We start from the raw sequence: 19,870 nt of genomic DNA, 5'->3' as shown, positions 1-19,870 counted from the left end.
AAGATTTGTTTGTAAATCTATGAATTGATGCTAGTCCTATTTGGAACGAAATGTATTTGAAAGAAAAAAAGAATACTAAGTAAAACAAAAGTTGTCTGGAACACGAAGCATGCCTTCACATTAAGACTGACAGTTCTAACGTTTATCATGATACTTTAATGCATATGTTCGAAAGTTCCCAAAAATCTTCTGATAATCTGCCCGCACCCACCCCTCACCCCGCCCTCACCACTGAACCGTACTGTTTTCACTCAGCGGCTGGTGAGCGAGCACGTTTATGAAGTAAACATGGCGATCGCTACCTGATCACCGTTCTTGTCGATCCGAATGTCAAAATACCAGCGTGATATTGCCGCGAAGATGAAGCAGTTATGTTATTTGATTCGTACTTCACATTCGAGTCGAAGCTTGGGTGGCACAGGTTATTTCTTACGGTTCAATCGACGAGGGAAATTGGAACACTAGTCGTAGTGTTTGAATTGTTGGAAGAAATGGTCGCATGGGGATGGTAAGTTTAACGAACAGTTTCAAATTTTGCCGCTTGAATTAAAATTAAAGTTCATTTGAATTGCTTTCGTATGTATTTCTGACGGTTTTAGATCTACCTGCTTGATTTATATCGGTTACGCTTCATGTTGACAAGTCCCTCAAAATGGCGGCCAAACTTGTAGATTACCGAAAGTTAGGAAAGTTCACGGAGTTATAAAGTTCTCGTAAAGGTCGGGCCGCAAAGTTTTTTTCTGTAGTTACCTTTTCTATGACAACTACTTCCTAGCTATGTTAGTTGGATCAGTTTAGAACGCCTCACTTTTTCAAAAATTTACCTTGAATCTGATCGGTTTCGGCGTCTGTGATTTAGGCGAGCCGATCAGGCGTCATTCAAGTCTTCCTGTTTCCTTGATTGAAACGTGATGTTTACAAAAGTCGCCTCGATAGATAAGATAATATACAAAGTTAATATACATGGCTGTGGTATTTGTTTTTTACTGAGTTCCGTAGTTTTTTGTAAATTGTCCTCCAAAGTTGTATGAAATTAAAGTCTTAAAAGTGTCACGGCAAGCCTTTGCTCGAGTGAAATTTAATTTCCGTAAAACTCTGAAAAATGAAGAGATCCGATCAAACTGATTGTTGTTTTAGTATAGGTACATGAATGTCTTACAACACGCAAGAAACGAGTGAAATCCGTGTCTCATGCAAAATCGACCGGACCGCTCTTACAGAGACACTCTCTTAAGTGCTTGAGAAAGATTTTGGAACATCCCAAAGAGGTGCTATCCTTTGTTTCTCTTTCGCCGTTTTCGGGAACTCTGAAAGGTCAGACTTCATATTTTATTGAGACATGCCTGTCAATATATAGAATATCTACATGGAAATACTATGATGACTCATGCAAAAAAATTTCAGTTTCAGTAACACCTGTTCGGTTTGTAGAGATAACAAGCCTGTAATCTCAAGCGTTCCCAAACTTTCTTTCTATTCTCGGCTGTAGCTGTACACCATCCTACTATGAATGATAGCCACCCGGAAGATCATCTGAACAGTGCAGCGTCTATCGTTCTATCACTGTGGCTCTCCTTGAGCAGTTTTGTAGCTGTAAGCGGAAACACAGTCATGCTGTGGTTGTTCTACAAGAACGAGTCTTTACGAACAATTTCCAACCGGCTTTTAGCCTCGTTATCCGTGGCGGACGTTTTGGTTGGCCTCGTTATCGATCCTGTTTGGATTGTTATCATATGTTGGATTCAGCCACCACTTCATAGTACTCTGACTGATGTTATTTTAGCATTGTGGGTTCACACAACCGCCGCCACTACTTTTAACATTTGCTGTGTTTCAGTTGATCGATTGATTGCGATTCGGTTTCCTTTCCGTTATCAAGAAATTGTAACGAAGAAAAGATGTTACACAGTGATTATTTTGGTGTGGCTGTTTTCAATGGGTCTTCCTTTCTCTACGCTGCTTATACCCGCCAAGCTTTTCTCAAAAGAGAAATTTGTTAATATTGCAGTGCTGTGTTTTTTGATAGGATTTATAGCATTTTTTCTACCATTAATAGTTGTTTCACTCTCTTATATTTTTATTTTTAAATCGGCAACAAAACAATTTAAAAGAATATTAGCAGGAGAAACATCTACATTGCAAAACAACGATTTAAGAGTTCGTTGTATGCAAAATTTTAAAGCTATAAAAACAATTGGTTTTGTTTTGGGTGCATGTATCATCACATGGATTCCTAGTGTAATTCTGTCTTTTTTTGAAATTTATCATGCCATAGTCAACAACCGGGATAAATATAATGCATTGATGTTTGTTGTGTGGCCTTGGGTTGGGACAATCGCTTTTACTTCATCAGCAATCAATCCATTTGTATATTACTCCCGAAATGAAGACTTCCGCCGAGCCTTTCGCCGTACTTTTCCCTGGTTGGCCCGTGGACATAGAAAAGAAAAGACTAGAAACAATAAGCCGATATCAAACAGAAACTCGATGGAATAAAATGGTGAGAGATCTGGAGATAAAGCGATTAAAGAGACGGTGCTCTGCCATTGATACACGATGTCGAAATGGTCTCCGACTTTAACTTGTATTTTTTTTCTCGATAGTGATTTTAAATCTAATAGAGAGATCTACTCTGAAACAATTCTTAATTCATGTTCGGCTCTTTCTTTGGATATACCAGGAGAATATAAACTGCCGTTTATATTCCCTTTGAGGGGTCGGTAAATTCAATATGGCGGACGTGCGAATACACTTCAGCTGCAAAACATTATTGCAAAAAAGACGCACAGGTTAATAAGCCCACTTTACTTTCCGTCATGAAAGAGATGCTTTTTGAAGTAAAGTTTAGCTGAGGCACGTACATCATGATATCCATTTTTATTTCCTCTTCGCTATTTGCCATCTTCGATCGCTCCATCTTTGCAACTAAGGGCATGAGTGTCTTCTTTAGGAGAAGCGTTTTCCTATACTCTCTGTGATTCTTATCCCACAGAGTTCTAATTCCTTCAGCTGGATCAACTTAAGTAGTGCTTACACACCATTTCAAAGAAGGAGAATCCTCGGATTGCTCGGATTTTTTACTTTCCCTCAGGAGCAGAAGCCATTTTGAACTGGTTACTAAGGAAAAAATTACTCGAAGCTCTCTCATTAATTTCCTTCTACTTTGTCGCAGCTTTTTGTCACAGAAATTTACAATCGTTGCAGGAACGATGCTCTCTGTCATTTAGTTGCTACAGTCCGTCACACGATTTTAAACCACTTTCAATTCGTGCGACTGATCGCAGAAACAAAATTCAATCGCAGCGACAAAGATTTCATAAAACCCATCCTGTCGCGCAAGAAGACACTTAAGCACTTTATTTCAGGTCACGTCAGCGCATTGAAAGTGCGAAAGTTCGCCAGTCTCTCTCGTAGATAATTTTTAGATCCAAACTGTACAAACTTTCATTATAAAACATTTTTCTTTATACATCATTTGTTGTTATAATTAGCGAAAAATTTATGCTCGGTGGCAAAAATTTGACAAGGGCAAAGTTATTTGTCATAAATCAAGTCTGACTGACCTAAAAAGAGTATTTGTTTTATTTCCGTTTGAGCATCGACTGTTTACTAGTATGACGGGCACCAAGGTTTGATGAAGTAAAAGCGATTGCCCCAACCCAAGGCCATATATGTTATCTAATTTCCCCATTGTTACACAGTAGGTTTGCTTTAAAATTATAAAAGTTAACCAGCAGCATAACTAAACTGGGCATCTATATGATGGTGTTAGATCTCCAATATTTTTGCCTGTATCAGGCAAACATGTTTAGCTGCTAAAATGCTCCTGAATTGTTTTCTAGCTAATTTGAAAATGCATATATAGCAAAAAAAAACACAAAAAAAATCACTTATAATGGAAAGACACGCTGTACATGCAAAGAAAATAATGAGTTCGCTTGGATCCTTTCATGTGAGTGGGTACATTTTTAGCAAAAGGAGACTCGATGAGAGAAGTCGAGAAATAAATCCGTAAACCGTTGGTAATTTTCATTTGCCTTTCCACAGATGTTGCTGCGATGCTTTTTATTTCCGTTTTAGCATAGAATTATCAAAACTTTCCTTTACAATATGCAGTTTATTAACAGGCATACCTTATTCATCATCAAATGTCTCAACATTTTTGAAAACATGCTTTGAAACTTAAATTTTTCTGTTATTCTCTTCAGTCCATCAATGTAAAGCAGCTAAATCTCAATCTATTAGCAGAAGGTTAGTGAAAACCGACAAACTTTTCTTCCCGATACACAGCTGCTTTTGTGAGAATAGGTGCACCAGAAAACACAAACCAGCATCTCAGGAAAATTGAAATATATATGTGTTAAAAACCTCGATTTCATGCTAATCTCACAGGTGGTCACACTCGTTGACTGGCTCAGGGAGTTCTAATTTGAATCTAACAAAACCAAATGTCAAATTTGATGCCAGATATTGAAGTTAGAAGCCTAATTAAAATAACTAATAGAATAAATGTGTTGGGTTTCAGATTCAAAGTTGATCTTAAAATAGTTCGTAATTTAACACATGCTGTAAGTAATAGAGAAGTTAAGCACACTCAGACTGCGGGGGGGTCCACTGTTGCTTTGTTTAAAATAAACCCCAAATAATTAAAACATGTTATTTATTTCGAATTTTCAAGCCTAAACGTACTCAATGGGTACATCATCAGTCCAAATTTCCCTTGTACGTTAAGAAGAAAAATATTGCATAGGCCTTGGACGAGATAGTGTTGCCTTTAGCCGTCTTAGAGGAGGCAAAAGGGAACTTAAGCAATGGAAGTTTTCGGGGCGACGGCGACGGCGACTGGAGTGGCAGAGGGAAGCTGGGACCGATGTAGCCGTCGCCTCCCGCCAAATTCATATGTTTAAGCAGCAAGTTCATTCAGACAGCGACGGCGTGGCTTTCCAAAGAAAAAAATGACTTCTTTTAAAGAAACGGGAGAATTTCCGATTTATGGGAAAACAGTCAGTCAAGCAACCCAGATTTTCCTTGGGACGGTTATGGTCCGTTCGACCTCGAAAACATAGATGAATTTAGTGTTAACAACTGGGTTGAAAACATAAATTAGCCACCGTAAAGGTAGAATCGTTTACAATGGGCACAAGAGAGAACATGCTCTCAAGTTTCAGTCGGTCGCTATACCTAATGGGCTCATTGCCTATATGTTTGGCCCTGTGGGTAGTGCCATTGAACAATATTACCTTAAGACTGTCTGCAAAAATAGGGCTAGCATTGATTTGACTAACCTGATGCAGTTTTTTTTAAAGGACATGGCTAAAATTTAATGAAAAGTCATTTGCCTATATACGGCAGTATATAAAAATTATTGCTTGATCTTACAAGTTTGGAGCAAATATAATAACAAAAGATCACTACTATCACTTCTGTTGCTGTCTATTAAAATTAGGAAGCTATAGGTTGATCAATACAGTAAGTACCTTAAGTTTATTACTTTGCTTTTATTCTTTACTTTAGAGGGTAGGAGGCATGATGCAGGGATTTTGCATGATTCTGGGCTACTTCACGACCTGAAAGCCTATGTCTACTCAGTGACAGGGCTACCAATGTGTTTGCATGGCGACCCTGCTTACCCCCTCAGAGTCCATCTTCAGGGGCCATTCCGGAACCCCCACCTTACTCCCTTGATGAAAGCATACAACGGTTCGATGAGTTCAGTAAGGGTGTTTGTAGAGTGGTTATTTGGAGATATCATAGAATATTTCAAGTTCGTGGATTTCAAAAAGAATCTCAAGATAGGAATGAGCAGCATTGGAAAGATGTACATTGTTTCTGCACTTCTGCAAAATGCTTTGAGTTGCTTGTATGGCATCAATACTGCAACATCTTTTGACCTTGAACCTCCCACCCTGCAAGACTATTTTGCATAGCTGATGTGTTGAAGAAAAGAGAACTTTATCTTCTTATGAAAATTTATAATTTGAAACATTATGATATGCAATAATTTGGACGTTACCTTATGAAATTTAAGGAGCAGCCCCTCCCAATCAGTTGATTTAAAAAAAATGCGTATAAACCTATCATGGTCAAGGGTTGTTGGGTTGTTGGGTGCAGGGTTTGTGAGGCACAAAATTTCAGACACTTGTTATAAACATATATTCAGCATGTACAGTCAAACAATTTTGTCCAATATATTAACAACAAAATGTTTAAGCCTAATTTGTCTTTTTTCGTACCAGCTTCTGCATGACTGAGAAACCACCAAAGTTTCCAAAAGGCATTCATCATAATAAGGGAATTTAAATGATTATAATATGAAAATGTAAATATTTCCTTCATAAATGCCATTGTCCTATGAAAGTTAATGAACATAAAAGTGCCATTCAAAAAAGACACCATTGGCTAACAACAACAAAGTAAGCTATAGTAATTAACAGTTAATTCTTCTCTTTAGCCAACATTTTTTCCTTGAGGGTGAGCAATGCTTGATTCATCTGCTGTTGTTGCTGTAATATCAACAGTGTTTGGCTTTGCTGATCTTTCCTTAACTGCATCTCTCCCTCTCTCAGAGAATGTTTTTACTTTGCTTTTCTTTTTTACTTTTACTTTTCTTTTCTCTGAGAAATTCTACTGCATCACTGCCACTTCTCCTTTTTTTCTTTTTGGCTCCTTCCTCTCCACCCCTTTTGCTGGTGTTTCTAAACCGTTCCATAGCCTTTATCCGTATTTCTTCTGCTACCTTTTTATCAGCTTCAGCTTTCTTCTTTCCATCTTTATCACTGTCAATAGCAGCATCTTTTCCAATAAGGTCTTCAATGATCTTGTCAAGTTCTCTAACCTCAGCATCTATTCCAGTTGCTTGGATTTCTTCTGACATCCTCCTTTTATACTTAGTGCGTAACAGTGTCCAACGATCGCGACCTGGCCGTTTTGCAACTTTAAACTTTGGGTAATCCATTGCATTTAAATTACCAGCAATAGAATCCCATACTTGACCCCTCTCTGGAGTGCCCTTCTTGTACTGAAAAAGATCGCTGATTGTCATTTCATCCAGAAGAGCCCTGTCATGCTGCTTTGTCCATTCCATCACTGTTCTAGGTAACATTAAGACAAAAAAAGATTGTTTGTTTTGTTTATTTGTGATTGATGGCTGCACATGCAACAGAGAACAAAAACAGGCTAATTTAAAATTCTGGTGCACTTGTTTGGTTGTCCATGAAACATACAAATTTTACTTTACAACAATAATTGTAAAAGTTCCAATACCAGACATGAAAAGCTATTTTTCAGTTGAACCAGGACAAGAATAAACCCATAGGAACCATTTATGGCTAGATCATTTGCATATTTTTGTGTTGTAAGAATTAAAATTCAGCATTCCTGCATGCGTAATTAGCAATGAATTTTAGAAACAACAGCATCTCAGAATTTCGTTAGATTGAAAAATCTTTCAAACTTTTGAATGGAGAAAGTTCCAACAGATGCAGTAATATCGACTTCTTAATTCTTAATTTGACACATAAATTCACTATTTATTACGCATGTATGAATACTGAATTTCGAAATCTGACTAACGAAAGGTAGAAAGTTAGATATATAAATGATCAATCCATTCATGGAGTCTTGAAGAAGAAGAAAAGTTAAGTTTATTGGAGTGGCAAGATTTCTCAACAAAATATAACTCGCTTTCCAAAGGTTTTTAAAAATGAACCTTACACTGAATTGCATTAAAATAACATTCTCATGAGTAGAGAAGTGAACTATCGCAATTCGCTGTAAACTACTGTTTTCCCGCCGAAAATAAAAAGAAATGGTCAAAGAAATGAGTTCAAAGTACACCCTGGGTGAATATTTTTTTACAATCTACAGACAGATTCAATTATTATTCTCACTTACGATTTTGTGCTTGTTGAGTTGGCCATAATATGTTAGCTAGAAAGAAGAGTAACTCACAAGTTAGGACGAATTTAAGGCAAAAAAGAACAGGTAAATCGAGCTAAAAAGTCACCTGTATATTAACAATGAAATCAAAAGTAATATTTCAAAAAATAGTATTTGTTAGAGGTCACAAAAATGACCAAGACAGAAAACTAACACTCACGTTTTCACCACAACAGCAAACACCCGCTCTTCACGTCTCCGACGTTCCCGCGACGGCTAAGAAGTTGGCTAAATCATGCGCAGTAATGCATGGATCATGACTTAACTTCCGGTCTAAGTCGCCGTCGCCCCGAAAACGTCCATTGCTTAAGTTCCCTAAAAGTGTTTACGTGACGCGTGATTAAGGCCGAAAAATAATATGTGATGAGTGAATTTTACAGGAAGGCGCGTGTAAATCGAATATACATACATACATACATCCTTTATCGACTTTTCCCGAAGGGGCTTTTCAAGGACAATAACTAATACAAAAATTAAAATAAATAAATAACTTATTAACTTCAATTAATTACAAATACATAAATTGTAGACGCCTCAAGATGTTGAACGAAGAGAAAGTGGCTCCATGTTTTGTGAGACAAACCATTTCTTCAAGTTCGAACGAATCGAGTAGAAAACATGAAAATATAGCGCTGAAGAGTACCATGGCCAAACAATGAAATTCACTCCTCCCGCTGCAGGATCAATACCACTTTACCCGTGAGTTTGTTTGCTCCTCACATTTGCGCTCGGTAATTTAATTCTCAGATGTTTGACGGGTTCTCACATGACAATGTTTTCAAAATCAAATTACCGTTTCAGACTTAATGTAAATATGAACGTCGCTGACTCAATCTCATTGTAATTCAATTTTGGGAAACGCTATTACTTCGTTCTTAGAGTAAAACAACAAACATTCGACAAAGCGCAATTTTTTTTAAATGAATAATGTAAACCTTGCAACTGAAGAGAGAATGATAAAAACTTGCTCCCACCGTTTGCTATCATTTTAGAACTTTCTAGGCAAAACATAATTCGCAAGATAACTTTCCCCTAAACAACATGACTGTATTAAAGATTCCAAAAGGTAGGACAAGAAATAATTTGAAGAATACGAACACTTTGAAATGTTATTCGAGCGATAAACGAGCGCGAGGGGTTTAAAGCGATGAATGCAAAAGTCATTGTTTTACAGAAACTTGATTGGAATTATAAACTAAAGCTAGTATCAAACGAAGAATGGGAAAAAAGGTTTGAATCTTTCTGGACCTTAGTGTAAGAGAAAACCCAGATAAGACACGACTTACCTCCTCCTCTTTCGTGGATCCTTTGTGGTTCGCTTCTCTTTGTTGGTGACCCCTTTTCAGTCTGTTTTCTGGAGCTCTTTGTATTTCCTTCTCACGTTGCTCTTCGCTAGATATTTGCCTTTTTACTTATGTCTTTCCTTGTTCTCTATCGCGTCCCTCTCGCCATATTCTGCCTATTTTAGCGTCCTTTCTACCTTTCTTGCGCGTTTTTGTCGACTCGCTTTATGCCTTTTACTTCTTGCTTTCTTTGGTAGCTCTGTCTCTTTCTTTCCGGCCTATTTTCACTCAAAGCCCCTTCTCCACGAACTTGAATTATAACAATTTCCTCCGGTTGACAAAACTTTAGCTCTGCCGGTATTGCTGCTTTGCGAGTTGATTAAAAATTGCAAAATACTGAGAATTACTGTTCAACTACAACTTCACCAGTTTGATTGCCCGCTCACAACGCGTGTTGCAGATTATTTGCCTACGCGGGTCCACATCTACTAGCTCACGCGAAGCCCTCGTGTAATGCCTAACCGTGTGCCAGCGGTACGCTGCACTAAAGCTCGGCACTTGAGTATGCGCACTACATCGTGATCTGCCAGTGTCTCCTGGCACTAATAGGGTATCCTGGTTACGCATGCAATCGGACCTGCGCACTACCTTCTCCTTTGCCCTTCCATTACCTAATGGCTGAGAACGTGCCTGCGATACACTCGGCCGCGCATGCTAAAAGTAGCACCTTGTACGGTCGGTCGTACGATCATAAGTCCAAATTTTTTTGCTTTGATGGGCTACTACTATTTTGTATAATTATGGGGCTACGCTGCACGCGCTGTGAGCTCCGCTTTTAAAGGAAATAACTTTTTTAAACTACTAATTGATGACAACAATATAGCGCTAATTGAAAGGAGAATCATTAAGAATTTATAAAGTCCCTAAGAAGTTCACGTTTAAGACTATACTTAAAAACCGGCATCGAATTAATAGTTTTAGGAGAACTACGCTGCGAGTTAACTATTCTGTAATAAGAGGTCCTCTGTCCGCTAGCTGACTAACCTAACCCTAACCCCAAGGACACCGCTCATGACATAATAAATCTGCATAAAAGGATACGATAATTCATGCAAAACAATTCAGTTTCAGAAAGATGTGTTTGGTTTGTTGAAAAGGGGGTAAAATTTCGAGCATTTTCCAAGCTTACTTTCTTTCTTCTGCTGTCGCTATCCACCATCTTACCATGAATGATAGCCACCGGCACGATCAGCTCAGCAGTGAAGCGTCCATCGTCCTTTCACTGTGGCTCTCTATTTCTGGTTTTGCAGCTGTCACTGGAAATATAGTTGTATTGTGGCTGTTCTACAAAAATGAGCCTTTACGAAGAATTTCCAACCGTTTTTTAGCCTCTTTATCCGTAGCAGACCTTTTAGTTGGGCTTGTGATAGCTCCTACCTGGATCATTTTCATCTGGTGGTTTACATTTCACAGCGTCTTTTTAGAATGGTTGTGGGTTCACACAACCACCGCAACCACTTATAGCATTTGCTGTATTTCTGTCGACCGTTTCATTGCGATTTGGTTTCCTTTCCGTTATCAGGAAATTGTAACAAAGACAAGATGTTACACAGTGATTATTTTGGTGTGGTTATTTTCACTGGGTCTTCCTTTCTCGACGTTGCCGGTGAAAGACAAGGAAAAATTCAATATTGTGATGTTATGGACTTCCCTGGCATTCATAACATTTGTTATTCCATTACTTGTGGTCTCATGTTCCTATATTTTAATTTTCAAATCAGCAAAAAAACAGTTTTATAGAATACTAGCAGGAGAAAGTCCTATAACATATAACGACAATTTTAGAGTTCGTAGTATGAAAAATTTTAAAGCTATTAAAACCATCGGTTTTGTCTTGGGTGCTTGTATTATCACATGGATGCCCAGTCTCGTTTATCTGTTTGTTGATTTTTATTATACCGTGATAAATGACTGGGATAAAAGTTGGAGATTATATTATGTTGTGTGGCCTTGGGTTGAGGTATTCGCTTTTACTTCATCAGCTATCGATCCATTTTTATATTTCTTTCGAAATAAAGAGTTCCGCCAAGCCTTTCGCCGAACCTTTCGTTGGTTACTCTACAGACACAGCACAAGAAACACCTGGCTGAAATCAGGTGGAAACCTGATGGTACGAAATGGTTTTAAAAGATCTAGAGATAGAGCGGTTAGGGAGACAAAGCTCTGAGGATATCTTAAAGGAAACAGGACTCTGCCATTGATAGATGATGTTGAAGTGAGCTGCCACCTCAGTTTGTGAATTTCTTATTAAAATAGCGATCTGAAATCTAATAAAAAAATCCTCTTTGCAACAATGCTTAGCTTGGCTGTCTCTCAGTAAATCGTATCACTTGTTATCTTTAAGAAACTTCTCAACTTTTATTGCATGAGAGTGTTTTTCATATATCTTGAAAAACAATCAATGTTTTGTGACAGGCATTTGACTGGGGCAAAATTACGTCTGGAAAGACCTGTCTGATATGACAAAATAAGCAATTTTTCTTATATTTTAATTACCTTCTACTAAGAAAGAGAGTTAGGCGAGATAAGCTTAAAAATTATTGCTTCCGATGGTCATCAATTGTTTATCCAACATCTGATAACAATTCAAAAAGGATTTATTACAAGGTCAACCAAAACGTCCGCCACGGATGACGAGGCTAAAAACCGGTTGGAAATAGTTCTTAAAGACCCGTTTTTGTAGAACAGCCACAAAACTAGAGTTCATAGCGATTTGTTTATGATTACAATAATACTGTGGATTCATACAACCGCGGCCACTACTTTTAACTCGTCCTGTGTTTCAATTGACCGTTTCATTGCGTTTCGCTTTCCTTTCCGGTATCAGGACATTTTAAGTAAGAGGAGATGCTTTGCGGTCATAATTTTCGTGTAGTTTATCTCATTTTCCAATAATGCCTTTTCCAATAATGTTCCCACGCGTAAGAAAGGATCTAAGCGATTTCGCTATTTTCTTTGCACGTAGAGCGTTTGTCTTTCAATTATTAGAGGCCTCTTTTTGCTATATATACATTTTCAAATCAGCTAAAAAACAATTCAGGAGAATTCCAGCAACCAAAAAACTTCCTAACTCCCGCGAATATTTTAAAGTTTTAAGCATGCAAAATTTGAAAGCCATCTAAACAGTCGGTTTTAGTTTAGGTGCTTGCATCATTGTATGGATTCCTATTGTGGCTCTGCTGTTGGTTCAATTTTGCAATTGAAAGCAAACTGAGTGTGTAATCATTGGGATATAAGATTTCACGTATGGTCTTGGGTTGAGGCACGCGCATATTTCATCAGTGATCAACCCATTCATATACTTCTTCAGAAATAGCGAATTTCGCTGAGCCTTTTGCCACACCTTCCATAAGCTGCCCTGTGTTCATGAAAAAAATGCACAAGACCTTCGTGCAAAATCAGAGCGAAACCGAACGATACGAAATGTGGGGACTCGTGACAACTCTGCAACTAGGAAGAGAAACCTCTGAGGACAATCCTCGTGAAAATTATTCTTGCCTAATTACAAGCCTGGCGCTCCTCAGCCATCACTTCACAGCTTGATTTTGTACTAGCGGTTTCGGACGAAACACAGCATTCAATTTCTGGACTTTTTAATATACAGCCCGAACTTTTCCATGCTGTTTTGCGGATTCTGCCGAGAGGTCTTTTTGAATAATAACTGAGTGGTGAGAGTTATCCCTTAGTTCTTTCCTGTTATCCTAATCCCAGTCGAATTTGATTCTTGGTACAAAACTGTTAAAAAATTGGCCGTGGACGTGACGCTTCTTCTGTTGACTCAGACAAGATTTCTTTGTTTTGCAGCTTCGTTCAAACAGACTACATTTGGATTACTTGTTCGATGAATTGCATGAAATATTTTGTTTTCAGGGTTGGCTCCGAGTTCGACTTCGATTCAGGAATTTGATTTAGCCAACACTAACATTGACTAAGTCACCAAAATATGACATTTGCCATAGCCTGGCTTGACTTTAAGAACACCGAACGTCTCAGTCAGAATCCAGTCAGGCGACCTCGGGTATTGTACTAAGTGATTTTTTAACAAGTCAGAGACAAGAAAAATAACGGAATAACATCTAACGACTTATTTCTCTCTTGTTGACGATTTGCCGTGCCATTCAGTTGTATTTCTTGAGAAGCCTGATGGGTATAGAAAGCGAAAATTTCAAATTTAGTCTGATGATGTATCTGTAAATGACCCATTGAGTTAATTATGTTCTGAAAATTTGAAATGAATTAGATTTTTTAATTACTTACATCTCTTTTGATACAAAGAGTTTCCCTCTCAGTAGACCCCCTGGTTTGAGTTTGCTTAACTTGCATATTACCTGCAACAAGTTTTAAATTACTGACTATGTTAGGATAAATTTTGGATTCGAAACTTAACACATTTATCTCATCAGTTATTTAAATTAAGCTATTCATCAGTCTTACATTTGACATTCGTTTTGAGTAGATTGAAGTAAGTGCCCACCGAGCCATTTATGGCCACAGTGTGACCATAATCATGCGAGATTAGTATTTTAAAAGAGATTTTAAAATAGTTTCATTATCTGACGTCCCTGTTTTGTGTTTCCTCGTGCACTTCGTTTCACGAAAGCAACTGCCTGTCGAAGGGGACGTTTTGTTGAATTTCTTTTTACATTTTGGCGAATAGATTTAAGATCTTGCTGTTTCCAAATTGACGAATTGACATTCCGAGCAAGAGGAGATGCTTTTCGGTCATTATTTCAGTGTCCTTTATCTCACTGAGTCTTCCTTTGGCTAAATATCAATTTTCAAATCAGCCAGAAAACAATTTAGGAGAGTTTTAGCAGCTAAAAACGGAAACCCCTGAGGCGAATTACATTAACACGTACGTTCTGTTTAAAAAACAAGCCGTGCTGGCCTCACTCGTTAAATTGAAGAGAGAGGTTTACATACATTTTTAGAACGAAAACACCGACGACGAATAACATTAAGTCTCTGTTTGATTTCCGCTGATCAGACTTGCTATATTGACTAGAGAGCCCTGTCGCCGCTTGAAAATACAATCGCTTCAAGGCCTCCTGTGAAACTCTTGGACAAATGTGACCTATTTTCCTCTGCCGTCAACTTTGTGACTTCATGCTTAAGATCCGAATCCTTATTGATCTTTTTTTTATGACTGGTAGTAGTCAGTCACCTGCTACGGTGCGATTTGAAGCGCCGAAGTTTGGAAAAATCGTACAATTTCCCAGAAAGGAGTCGTTTCCTTCGGAAATCCTTGAAACTGCTCTCTCTTACATCAAGATCAACAGACGATTTACAAAAAGAGCAGTGAAAAATTGTCCTTTTAAAACGACCTCTAACAGCAGACTTCAGCAGTCAACTTGACATGAAAATATAATTAAATTACGAAATTTATTTTGGATTCTATTTCAGGCACTTAAATGAGGCTCCGAACGTTAACGTTCGGCGTCAAATTACTGCTTTCGCTTCGTTCAAACTGCTCAAATCAAATGGTTGGGGAGAGAGCTCACTTTTAGAATTACTGTTATCTCAGTAAATACTAAATGTTAAAATAATTGTAAACCGTTGATTTGCGGTGGGCCTGGCATTAAGACTATTTCGTTCCACGTTTTCTCACGGCCTACCCATAACCCAGGCAGCTGCACATTAGGAGAAACATGTTTGCAAGTTCTCTCTGTTTTTCTGCGAATGAATTAAGACTAATTTGTTCTTATCAGTATTGACATACGTAATCAAGACATTGAACTACGGCAAGAGGAAATAACGTCCCATTATTTTCCCTTAACACGAGAAAGATATCTTTCGAGAATTTCCTCTCTCTTAGATTTCGCTTCGTGCCTAAGTCTAGGACTTAACTTCCAGACTTCCTTGTCACGGTCAGTAAACAGCATTTTAAAAGCGTGATTTATCATATGATGTCCTATATGCAATGTCATAGTATTAGTTTTCATAACTTCAACTTTGTGTTGTGGGGATCTGTAGACAGGTTGATTTTAAAGATAAAATTTCACTCTTTTCTTTAGCTACTGATGTCTCCGAATACCGAATCCACATGAATAACAGCTGTCTGGTGCAACATCTCAGCAGTGCAGCGTCCATCTTTCTATCGCTGTGGTTCTCCTTCTCTGGATTAGCAACTGTAGCAGGAAATGCGGTCGTGTTGTGGTTGTTCTACAAAAATGAGTCTTTACGAACAATTTCCAATGGATTCTTAACCTCGTTGTCAGTGGCAGACTTGTTAGTTGGGCTGGTTATAGACCCTGTCTGGATCGTCATCAGATGCTTGATTCAGCCACCGGTACAGAGTACTTTGCACTACTGTATATACATGTTGTGGATTCACACAACCACCGCCACAACCTTTAACTTGTGCTGCGTTTCCTTAGACCGGTTTATTGCGATTAGGTTTCCTTTCCGTTACCAGGACTTTGTAACCAAGAAAAGATGCTGTTTGGTGATTATTTTGGTGTGGCTGATTTCATTATGTCTTCCTTTCACGGCTATTTCGATAGATTTGTTGGGAAATATTGCGAGTACAGTGCTTTGGCTTTTTTTGGCATTTTTAACATTTGTCGCTCCATTATTTGTAGTCACTTTCTGTTATATGTTTATGTTTAAAGCTGCACGACGTCAATGCAGAAGGACGTTTCCCAGCGAAAATTTTCACAGCTCCAACGGAAATAACATTCCACGGAGTGGTATCATGAAACAAATCAAAACTGTTAAGACGGTCGGTTATATTATAGTTGTTTACATTGTTTCTTGGATGCCCAGTCTGGTCTTACTCGTAGTTCATTGTTATTATACAGCGACGAATCATCTCTGTGACGACATCAAAGTAGACAAAGTTGTATGGCCTTGGATTGAGGCAATCGCTTTTACCTCATCAGCGATCAACCCATTGATTTACTACCTCAGAAAAGGCGAATTTCGCCGAGCCTTTCGTCGCACCTTCCATTGGCTGCCTCGTGTTGATGAACAAAATTCGGTAGACCTTAATGCACAACCAGATCGAAACCGAATGATACAAAAAGGTGGAACTCGTATCATTTTTGCAAGTAAGGAAACAGAACACTGAGGGAAGTTCATTCAAAAATTAAAATTGTAAAGCTGCCAAATCATAAGCCTGGCATAGTTTTTAAAATGGAAAACTTGATTTCTGGGCACTTTTTTCAGTGTAATTGTCTTAAATGTGACTTTAGGTGCAATTGAGAGAGTCAAGTCTTTCATGACATCAGTGCAATATTTCCTTGTCAAACGCTCCTCTCTGAGCATTAGTCAGTAAATGATGCGGACAGGATGTCAGAAGAACTAACTAAGCACTTGGTTTTGGCGAAATCCCTTACATATTTAGTCTAGGGGAAAAACATTTCCTGGGCCATTCTTTTGCTTTTCTTCAGAGGACTCGAGATCATCGAACGTGAAAGTTTATTCGATTCAAATTTAGGCCCAGAAGCTTTTCATGCTTACTTACATTTATATTTCTTTGCTTTTCTGCAATAGGGTATTTTCGTGTGGTGGACCTGTGAATTTGTTCAAAATCAAAATCAAAATCTGTCCTCCGAAAAAAACAATATTTCGGTCGGCGCAACATAGCGGATGATGGCGAACTTTGTACTAACAAAAGCCCGCAACACAACAGAAATTGGTGTGAAGAAAATGTTTGACATGTAAAATGATAGCACTTCCATCTTAGGGGTTCATTTTCTGGGAAAAGCTGCAAAAGATTTATTTGTATAAAAAATAACAGACCAAAAGACAGATAAGGATGTTTAAATAAATTTATTATTTGCATCACTTTTAGAGAGCTTTTAATCGCTTTTAAAACACCGCCTTCCGGGAATTCTTAAAAGTTCAGACTTTATGTTTATCTTTGACGTAATATATCATATGACTGTATGCAAATAAATCATTTCAGTTTCGATGCCACAGGGAAATTTTGATCAGTTTTCAAACACATTCTCACGCTCTTACGTCTCCTATAGACTACACCAGAGTTACATGAATTAACATCAACTGTTGGGGAGGACTTCTCAGCAGTGCATTAATCACCAATCTATCTCTGCAGTTCTCCTTGTCCAATTTAGCAGCTGTAACTGGAAACACGGTTGCGCTGTGATTGTTCTTTGAACAGCGAGTCTCGAATTGATTTTAGCATCTTTGTCCCATTACTGACGTTTTAGCTCGGCTTGTCAACAAAACTGTTTTGATCGCTGACAATCGTTGACACCATTAATTTTTTTTAACTCTATAGACAACTTTTGACAATTTTTGTGTTTTATTTAGATATATATTTTTCAAATCAGATTCCTTTCTGTTGTCAATAAATTCTAACCATAAAAAGATGCCACGCTGCCATAGCCTAAGTGTATTTAAGTTCAGTGGTACTTCTTCTCTCAAAGATGTGATGATGAGATGAAAAGCGATATTTCAGTACTACAGTTGTCTATAGCATAACTTAAAAGATGGATCCCAAATCAATCTGGTGTTGGTATCACTAGATAAATTTTCAATAACGCGGTGTGTTCCAAATTTAGACATCGAATGTCGCAACAATGTAACAAAGTTTAAGACCTTTTTTATTTTACGTGCAGTTCATCGTTGATAAAATGATAAGTTAGACTGCACTTTTATTCCACGTTTCCGCCAATAAAAAGCAAATGAGGATGTAAACGATACGTCAGTTTCATTAAGTAACATCTGTTCCATAGAAAAGAGAAGCAATCGCAAATTTCCAACATTTTTAAAACTTATTTAGTTCCTTCGCCGCATTAAGAGAGTGGGAATAAGTAAAATGTGTTTCTTGTGACCCAGACCAACATTTAAACTTGAAGATTAATTATTACAAATTACAGTTACATATCATTTTGGGAGTCCTGCTTCATTCCCGACCAGTATCAGATTAACTGAGCAGTGCAGCATCCATCGTTCTATCACTGTGGCTTTACGTGTCTAGTGTAGCAGCTGGAAATGCAGACGTGTTGTGGTTGTTCTACAAAAACGAGTCTTTACGAACAACTTCCAACCGTTTATCCTCGTTGTCTGTAGCAGACTTGATGGTTGGGCTTGTTGTAGGCCTTATGTGGATCGTTATCCGATGTTGGATTCAACCGCCATCCTGACCTGTAATCATTTTGTTTCACCATAGTCTCGTTGCCTTCGCCGTCTTTCTTTTTATAATGTCTCTACTATCTGGGATGGAGATCTAAACGCTTTATTCCGGATCTCTCAATTTTTTAGATCCACTCTGTCTAAGATTTTACTGGAAAAGAGTGTTCTTTATACATCTTGCCGCCATCATAACAATTTTGACCAAAAACTAATGCTTGGTGACTGGCATTTGACGAGGGCAAAATTACATGTGGTGAAAGACTTGTCTGATATGACGGAAAAGACATATTTTCTTTGTACTTAGATTTACATTCACTAGGAAAGTGAATTCTGTAAGCGAAGCCTATAGGAAATTAAGGCTTCCGCTTGAAATAAACTGTTTGTGGGGGGCGTCAGACTAGTAAAGCCGGAGTACTTTTTCGCTTGAGTTGTCCTCAAAGTTTTGTCTCCTTAGTTGCTAAGTTACAACGACCAACGTTTCGTTCAATCTGATTTCACTCTGGTTGTCCACTAAAGTCCGGTGCATTTTGTTAAGACCTGTGAGGACAGGGAAGGCATGGGAAAGTGCAAGGAAAGGCTCGGCGAAATTCACTATTCCAGTATATCAATGCGTTGATCGCTGATGAGGTAAAAGTGATTACCTCAACCCCATTCTATTCTACTTCCATTTTTCTTTAATTTAATAAAATTTAACCAACAGCGGAACTAACCTTGGCATCCGTGTGAGAATGCAAGCACCCTACACAAAACCGATTGTTCTGATAGCTTTAAAATTTTGCACAGCACGAACTCAAATATTTTCGCCTGAGTTCAGAGGTTTTCAACTGCTAAAATTCTCCTTCTCGTGCGGGCATGTTTTCTTTCTTCGTCTTTCTGACGAAAAATGTAAAAAAAATTCAGTTTAGGAAAAGAACCAATCGCATATACACACAGGCGACCGAAGTTCACTGAAAGGAAACGGACGTTTTGTCGTGTGGACGCCCTCTTAAATCCTGATTATTGTTAGTTATTATAATCTTACCACAAGATGTAGACAGGGAGATTCAAAAAGACCTATTCCGGTTGCAAGGACTTGGGTCTAAGTAACTGCTACGAACCGAGAACCGGGAAGTCCGTCGACGCGAATTTATCATAAAGTCCAAAAACCTTAGCCTCCCACGCAGTCGTTTTCAGGGGATTACGTTTCGCTTCTACCCTCAAAACGCGGGAGTGAAACTCCATCCCTTAAAAAAAAGCCTGCGTGGGAGGCTAAAAAAAGCCGCAAAAAGTTTGACCTTCTTATCTAAGCACGTGCCAGGTAAACAGCCCTTGCCCTTTGCTTCTGTGTTCTTTGCGACCCCTTGGTGATATCTGAACATTCTTAGCCTTGCCCTATCCTGTAATAGAGACCTTTGATTTCTTGTTGACCGACCAATCTATTACTCGGTGCGAGAAAAATAGAGGATGACAGCTACTATTGAAAGCGAGGAATCGGACCTCTACATAAT

General features: G+C 38.3%; 4 protein-coding genes and 1 long non-coding RNA gene across 5 annotated transcripts; 3 read left to right on the top strand and 2 right to left on the bottom strand.

Annotated features, from left to right (window-relative positions):
- The first annotated feature begins 1,381 nt into the window (after nucleotides 1-1,381).
- On the top strand, nucleotides 1,382-2,589 carry LOC113664241 (beta-1 adrenergic receptor). The gene has a single exon (XM_027179838.2). It carries the CDS (start codon nucleotides 1,507-1,509, stop codon nucleotides 2,494-2,496), a length of 990 nt encoding a protein of 329 aa, XP_027035639.2. The 5' UTR covers nucleotides 1,382-1,506; the 3' UTR covers nucleotides 2,497-2,589.
- Nucleotides 2,590-5,260: 2,671 nt separating this feature from the next.
- Nucleotides 5,261-7,977, bottom strand: LOC149035660 (uncharacterized). The gene is made up of 2 exons (XM_089191260.1): nucleotides 7,894-7,977; nucleotides 5,261-7,091 (listed from the first exon to the last, which is right to left on the bottom strand). The coding sequence occupies exons 1-2, from the start codon at nucleotides 7,917-7,919 to the stop codon at nucleotides 6,563-6,565; spliced, it is 555 nt and encodes a 184-aa protein (XP_089047386.1). The 5' UTR covers nucleotides 7,920-7,977; the 3' UTR covers nucleotides 5,261-6,562.
- Nucleotides 7,978-10,341: 2,364 nt separating this feature from the next.
- LOC113666359 (histamine H2 receptor) lies at nucleotides 10,342-11,529 on the top strand. Its single transcript, XM_027182136.2, has one exon. The coding sequence runs from the start codon at nucleotides 10,447-10,449 to the stop codon at nucleotides 11,446-11,448; it is 1,002 nt and encodes a 333-aa protein (XP_027037937.2). The 5' UTR covers nucleotides 10,342-10,446; the 3' UTR covers nucleotides 11,449-11,529.
- Nucleotides 11,530-11,617: 88 nt separating this feature from the next.
- Nucleotides 11,618-14,511, bottom strand: LOC149035659 (uncharacterized). Its single transcript, XR_016182418.1, has 2 exons — nucleotides 13,539-14,511; nucleotides 11,618-13,421 (listed from the first exon to the last, which is right to left on the bottom strand). It is a non-coding gene; the product is annotated as an uncharacterized LOC149035659 (long non-coding RNA).
- Nucleotides 14,232-18,999, top strand: LOC113666351 (beta-2 adrenergic receptor). The gene is made up of 2 exons (XM_089191968.1): nucleotides 14,232-14,350; nucleotides 15,296-18,999. The coding sequence occupies exon 2, from the start codon at nucleotides 15,325-15,327 to the stop codon at nucleotides 16,348-16,350; it is 1,026 nt and encodes a 341-aa protein (XP_089048094.1). The 5' UTR covers nucleotides 14,232-14,350; nucleotides 15,296-15,324; the 3' UTR covers nucleotides 16,351-18,999.
- Nucleotides 19,000-19,870: the final 871 nt, after the last annotated feature.

This window comes from Pocillopora damicornis, chromosome 13 (assembly GCF_964200805.1).
Source record: "Pocillopora damicornis chromosome 13, jaPocDami1.2, whole genome shotgun sequence".
Classification (NCBI taxonomy): Eukaryota; Metazoa; Cnidaria; class Anthozoa; order Scleractinia; family Pocilloporidae; genus Pocillopora; species Pocillopora damicornis.
This window is presented reverse-complemented; position numbering and strand designations above follow the sequence as displayed.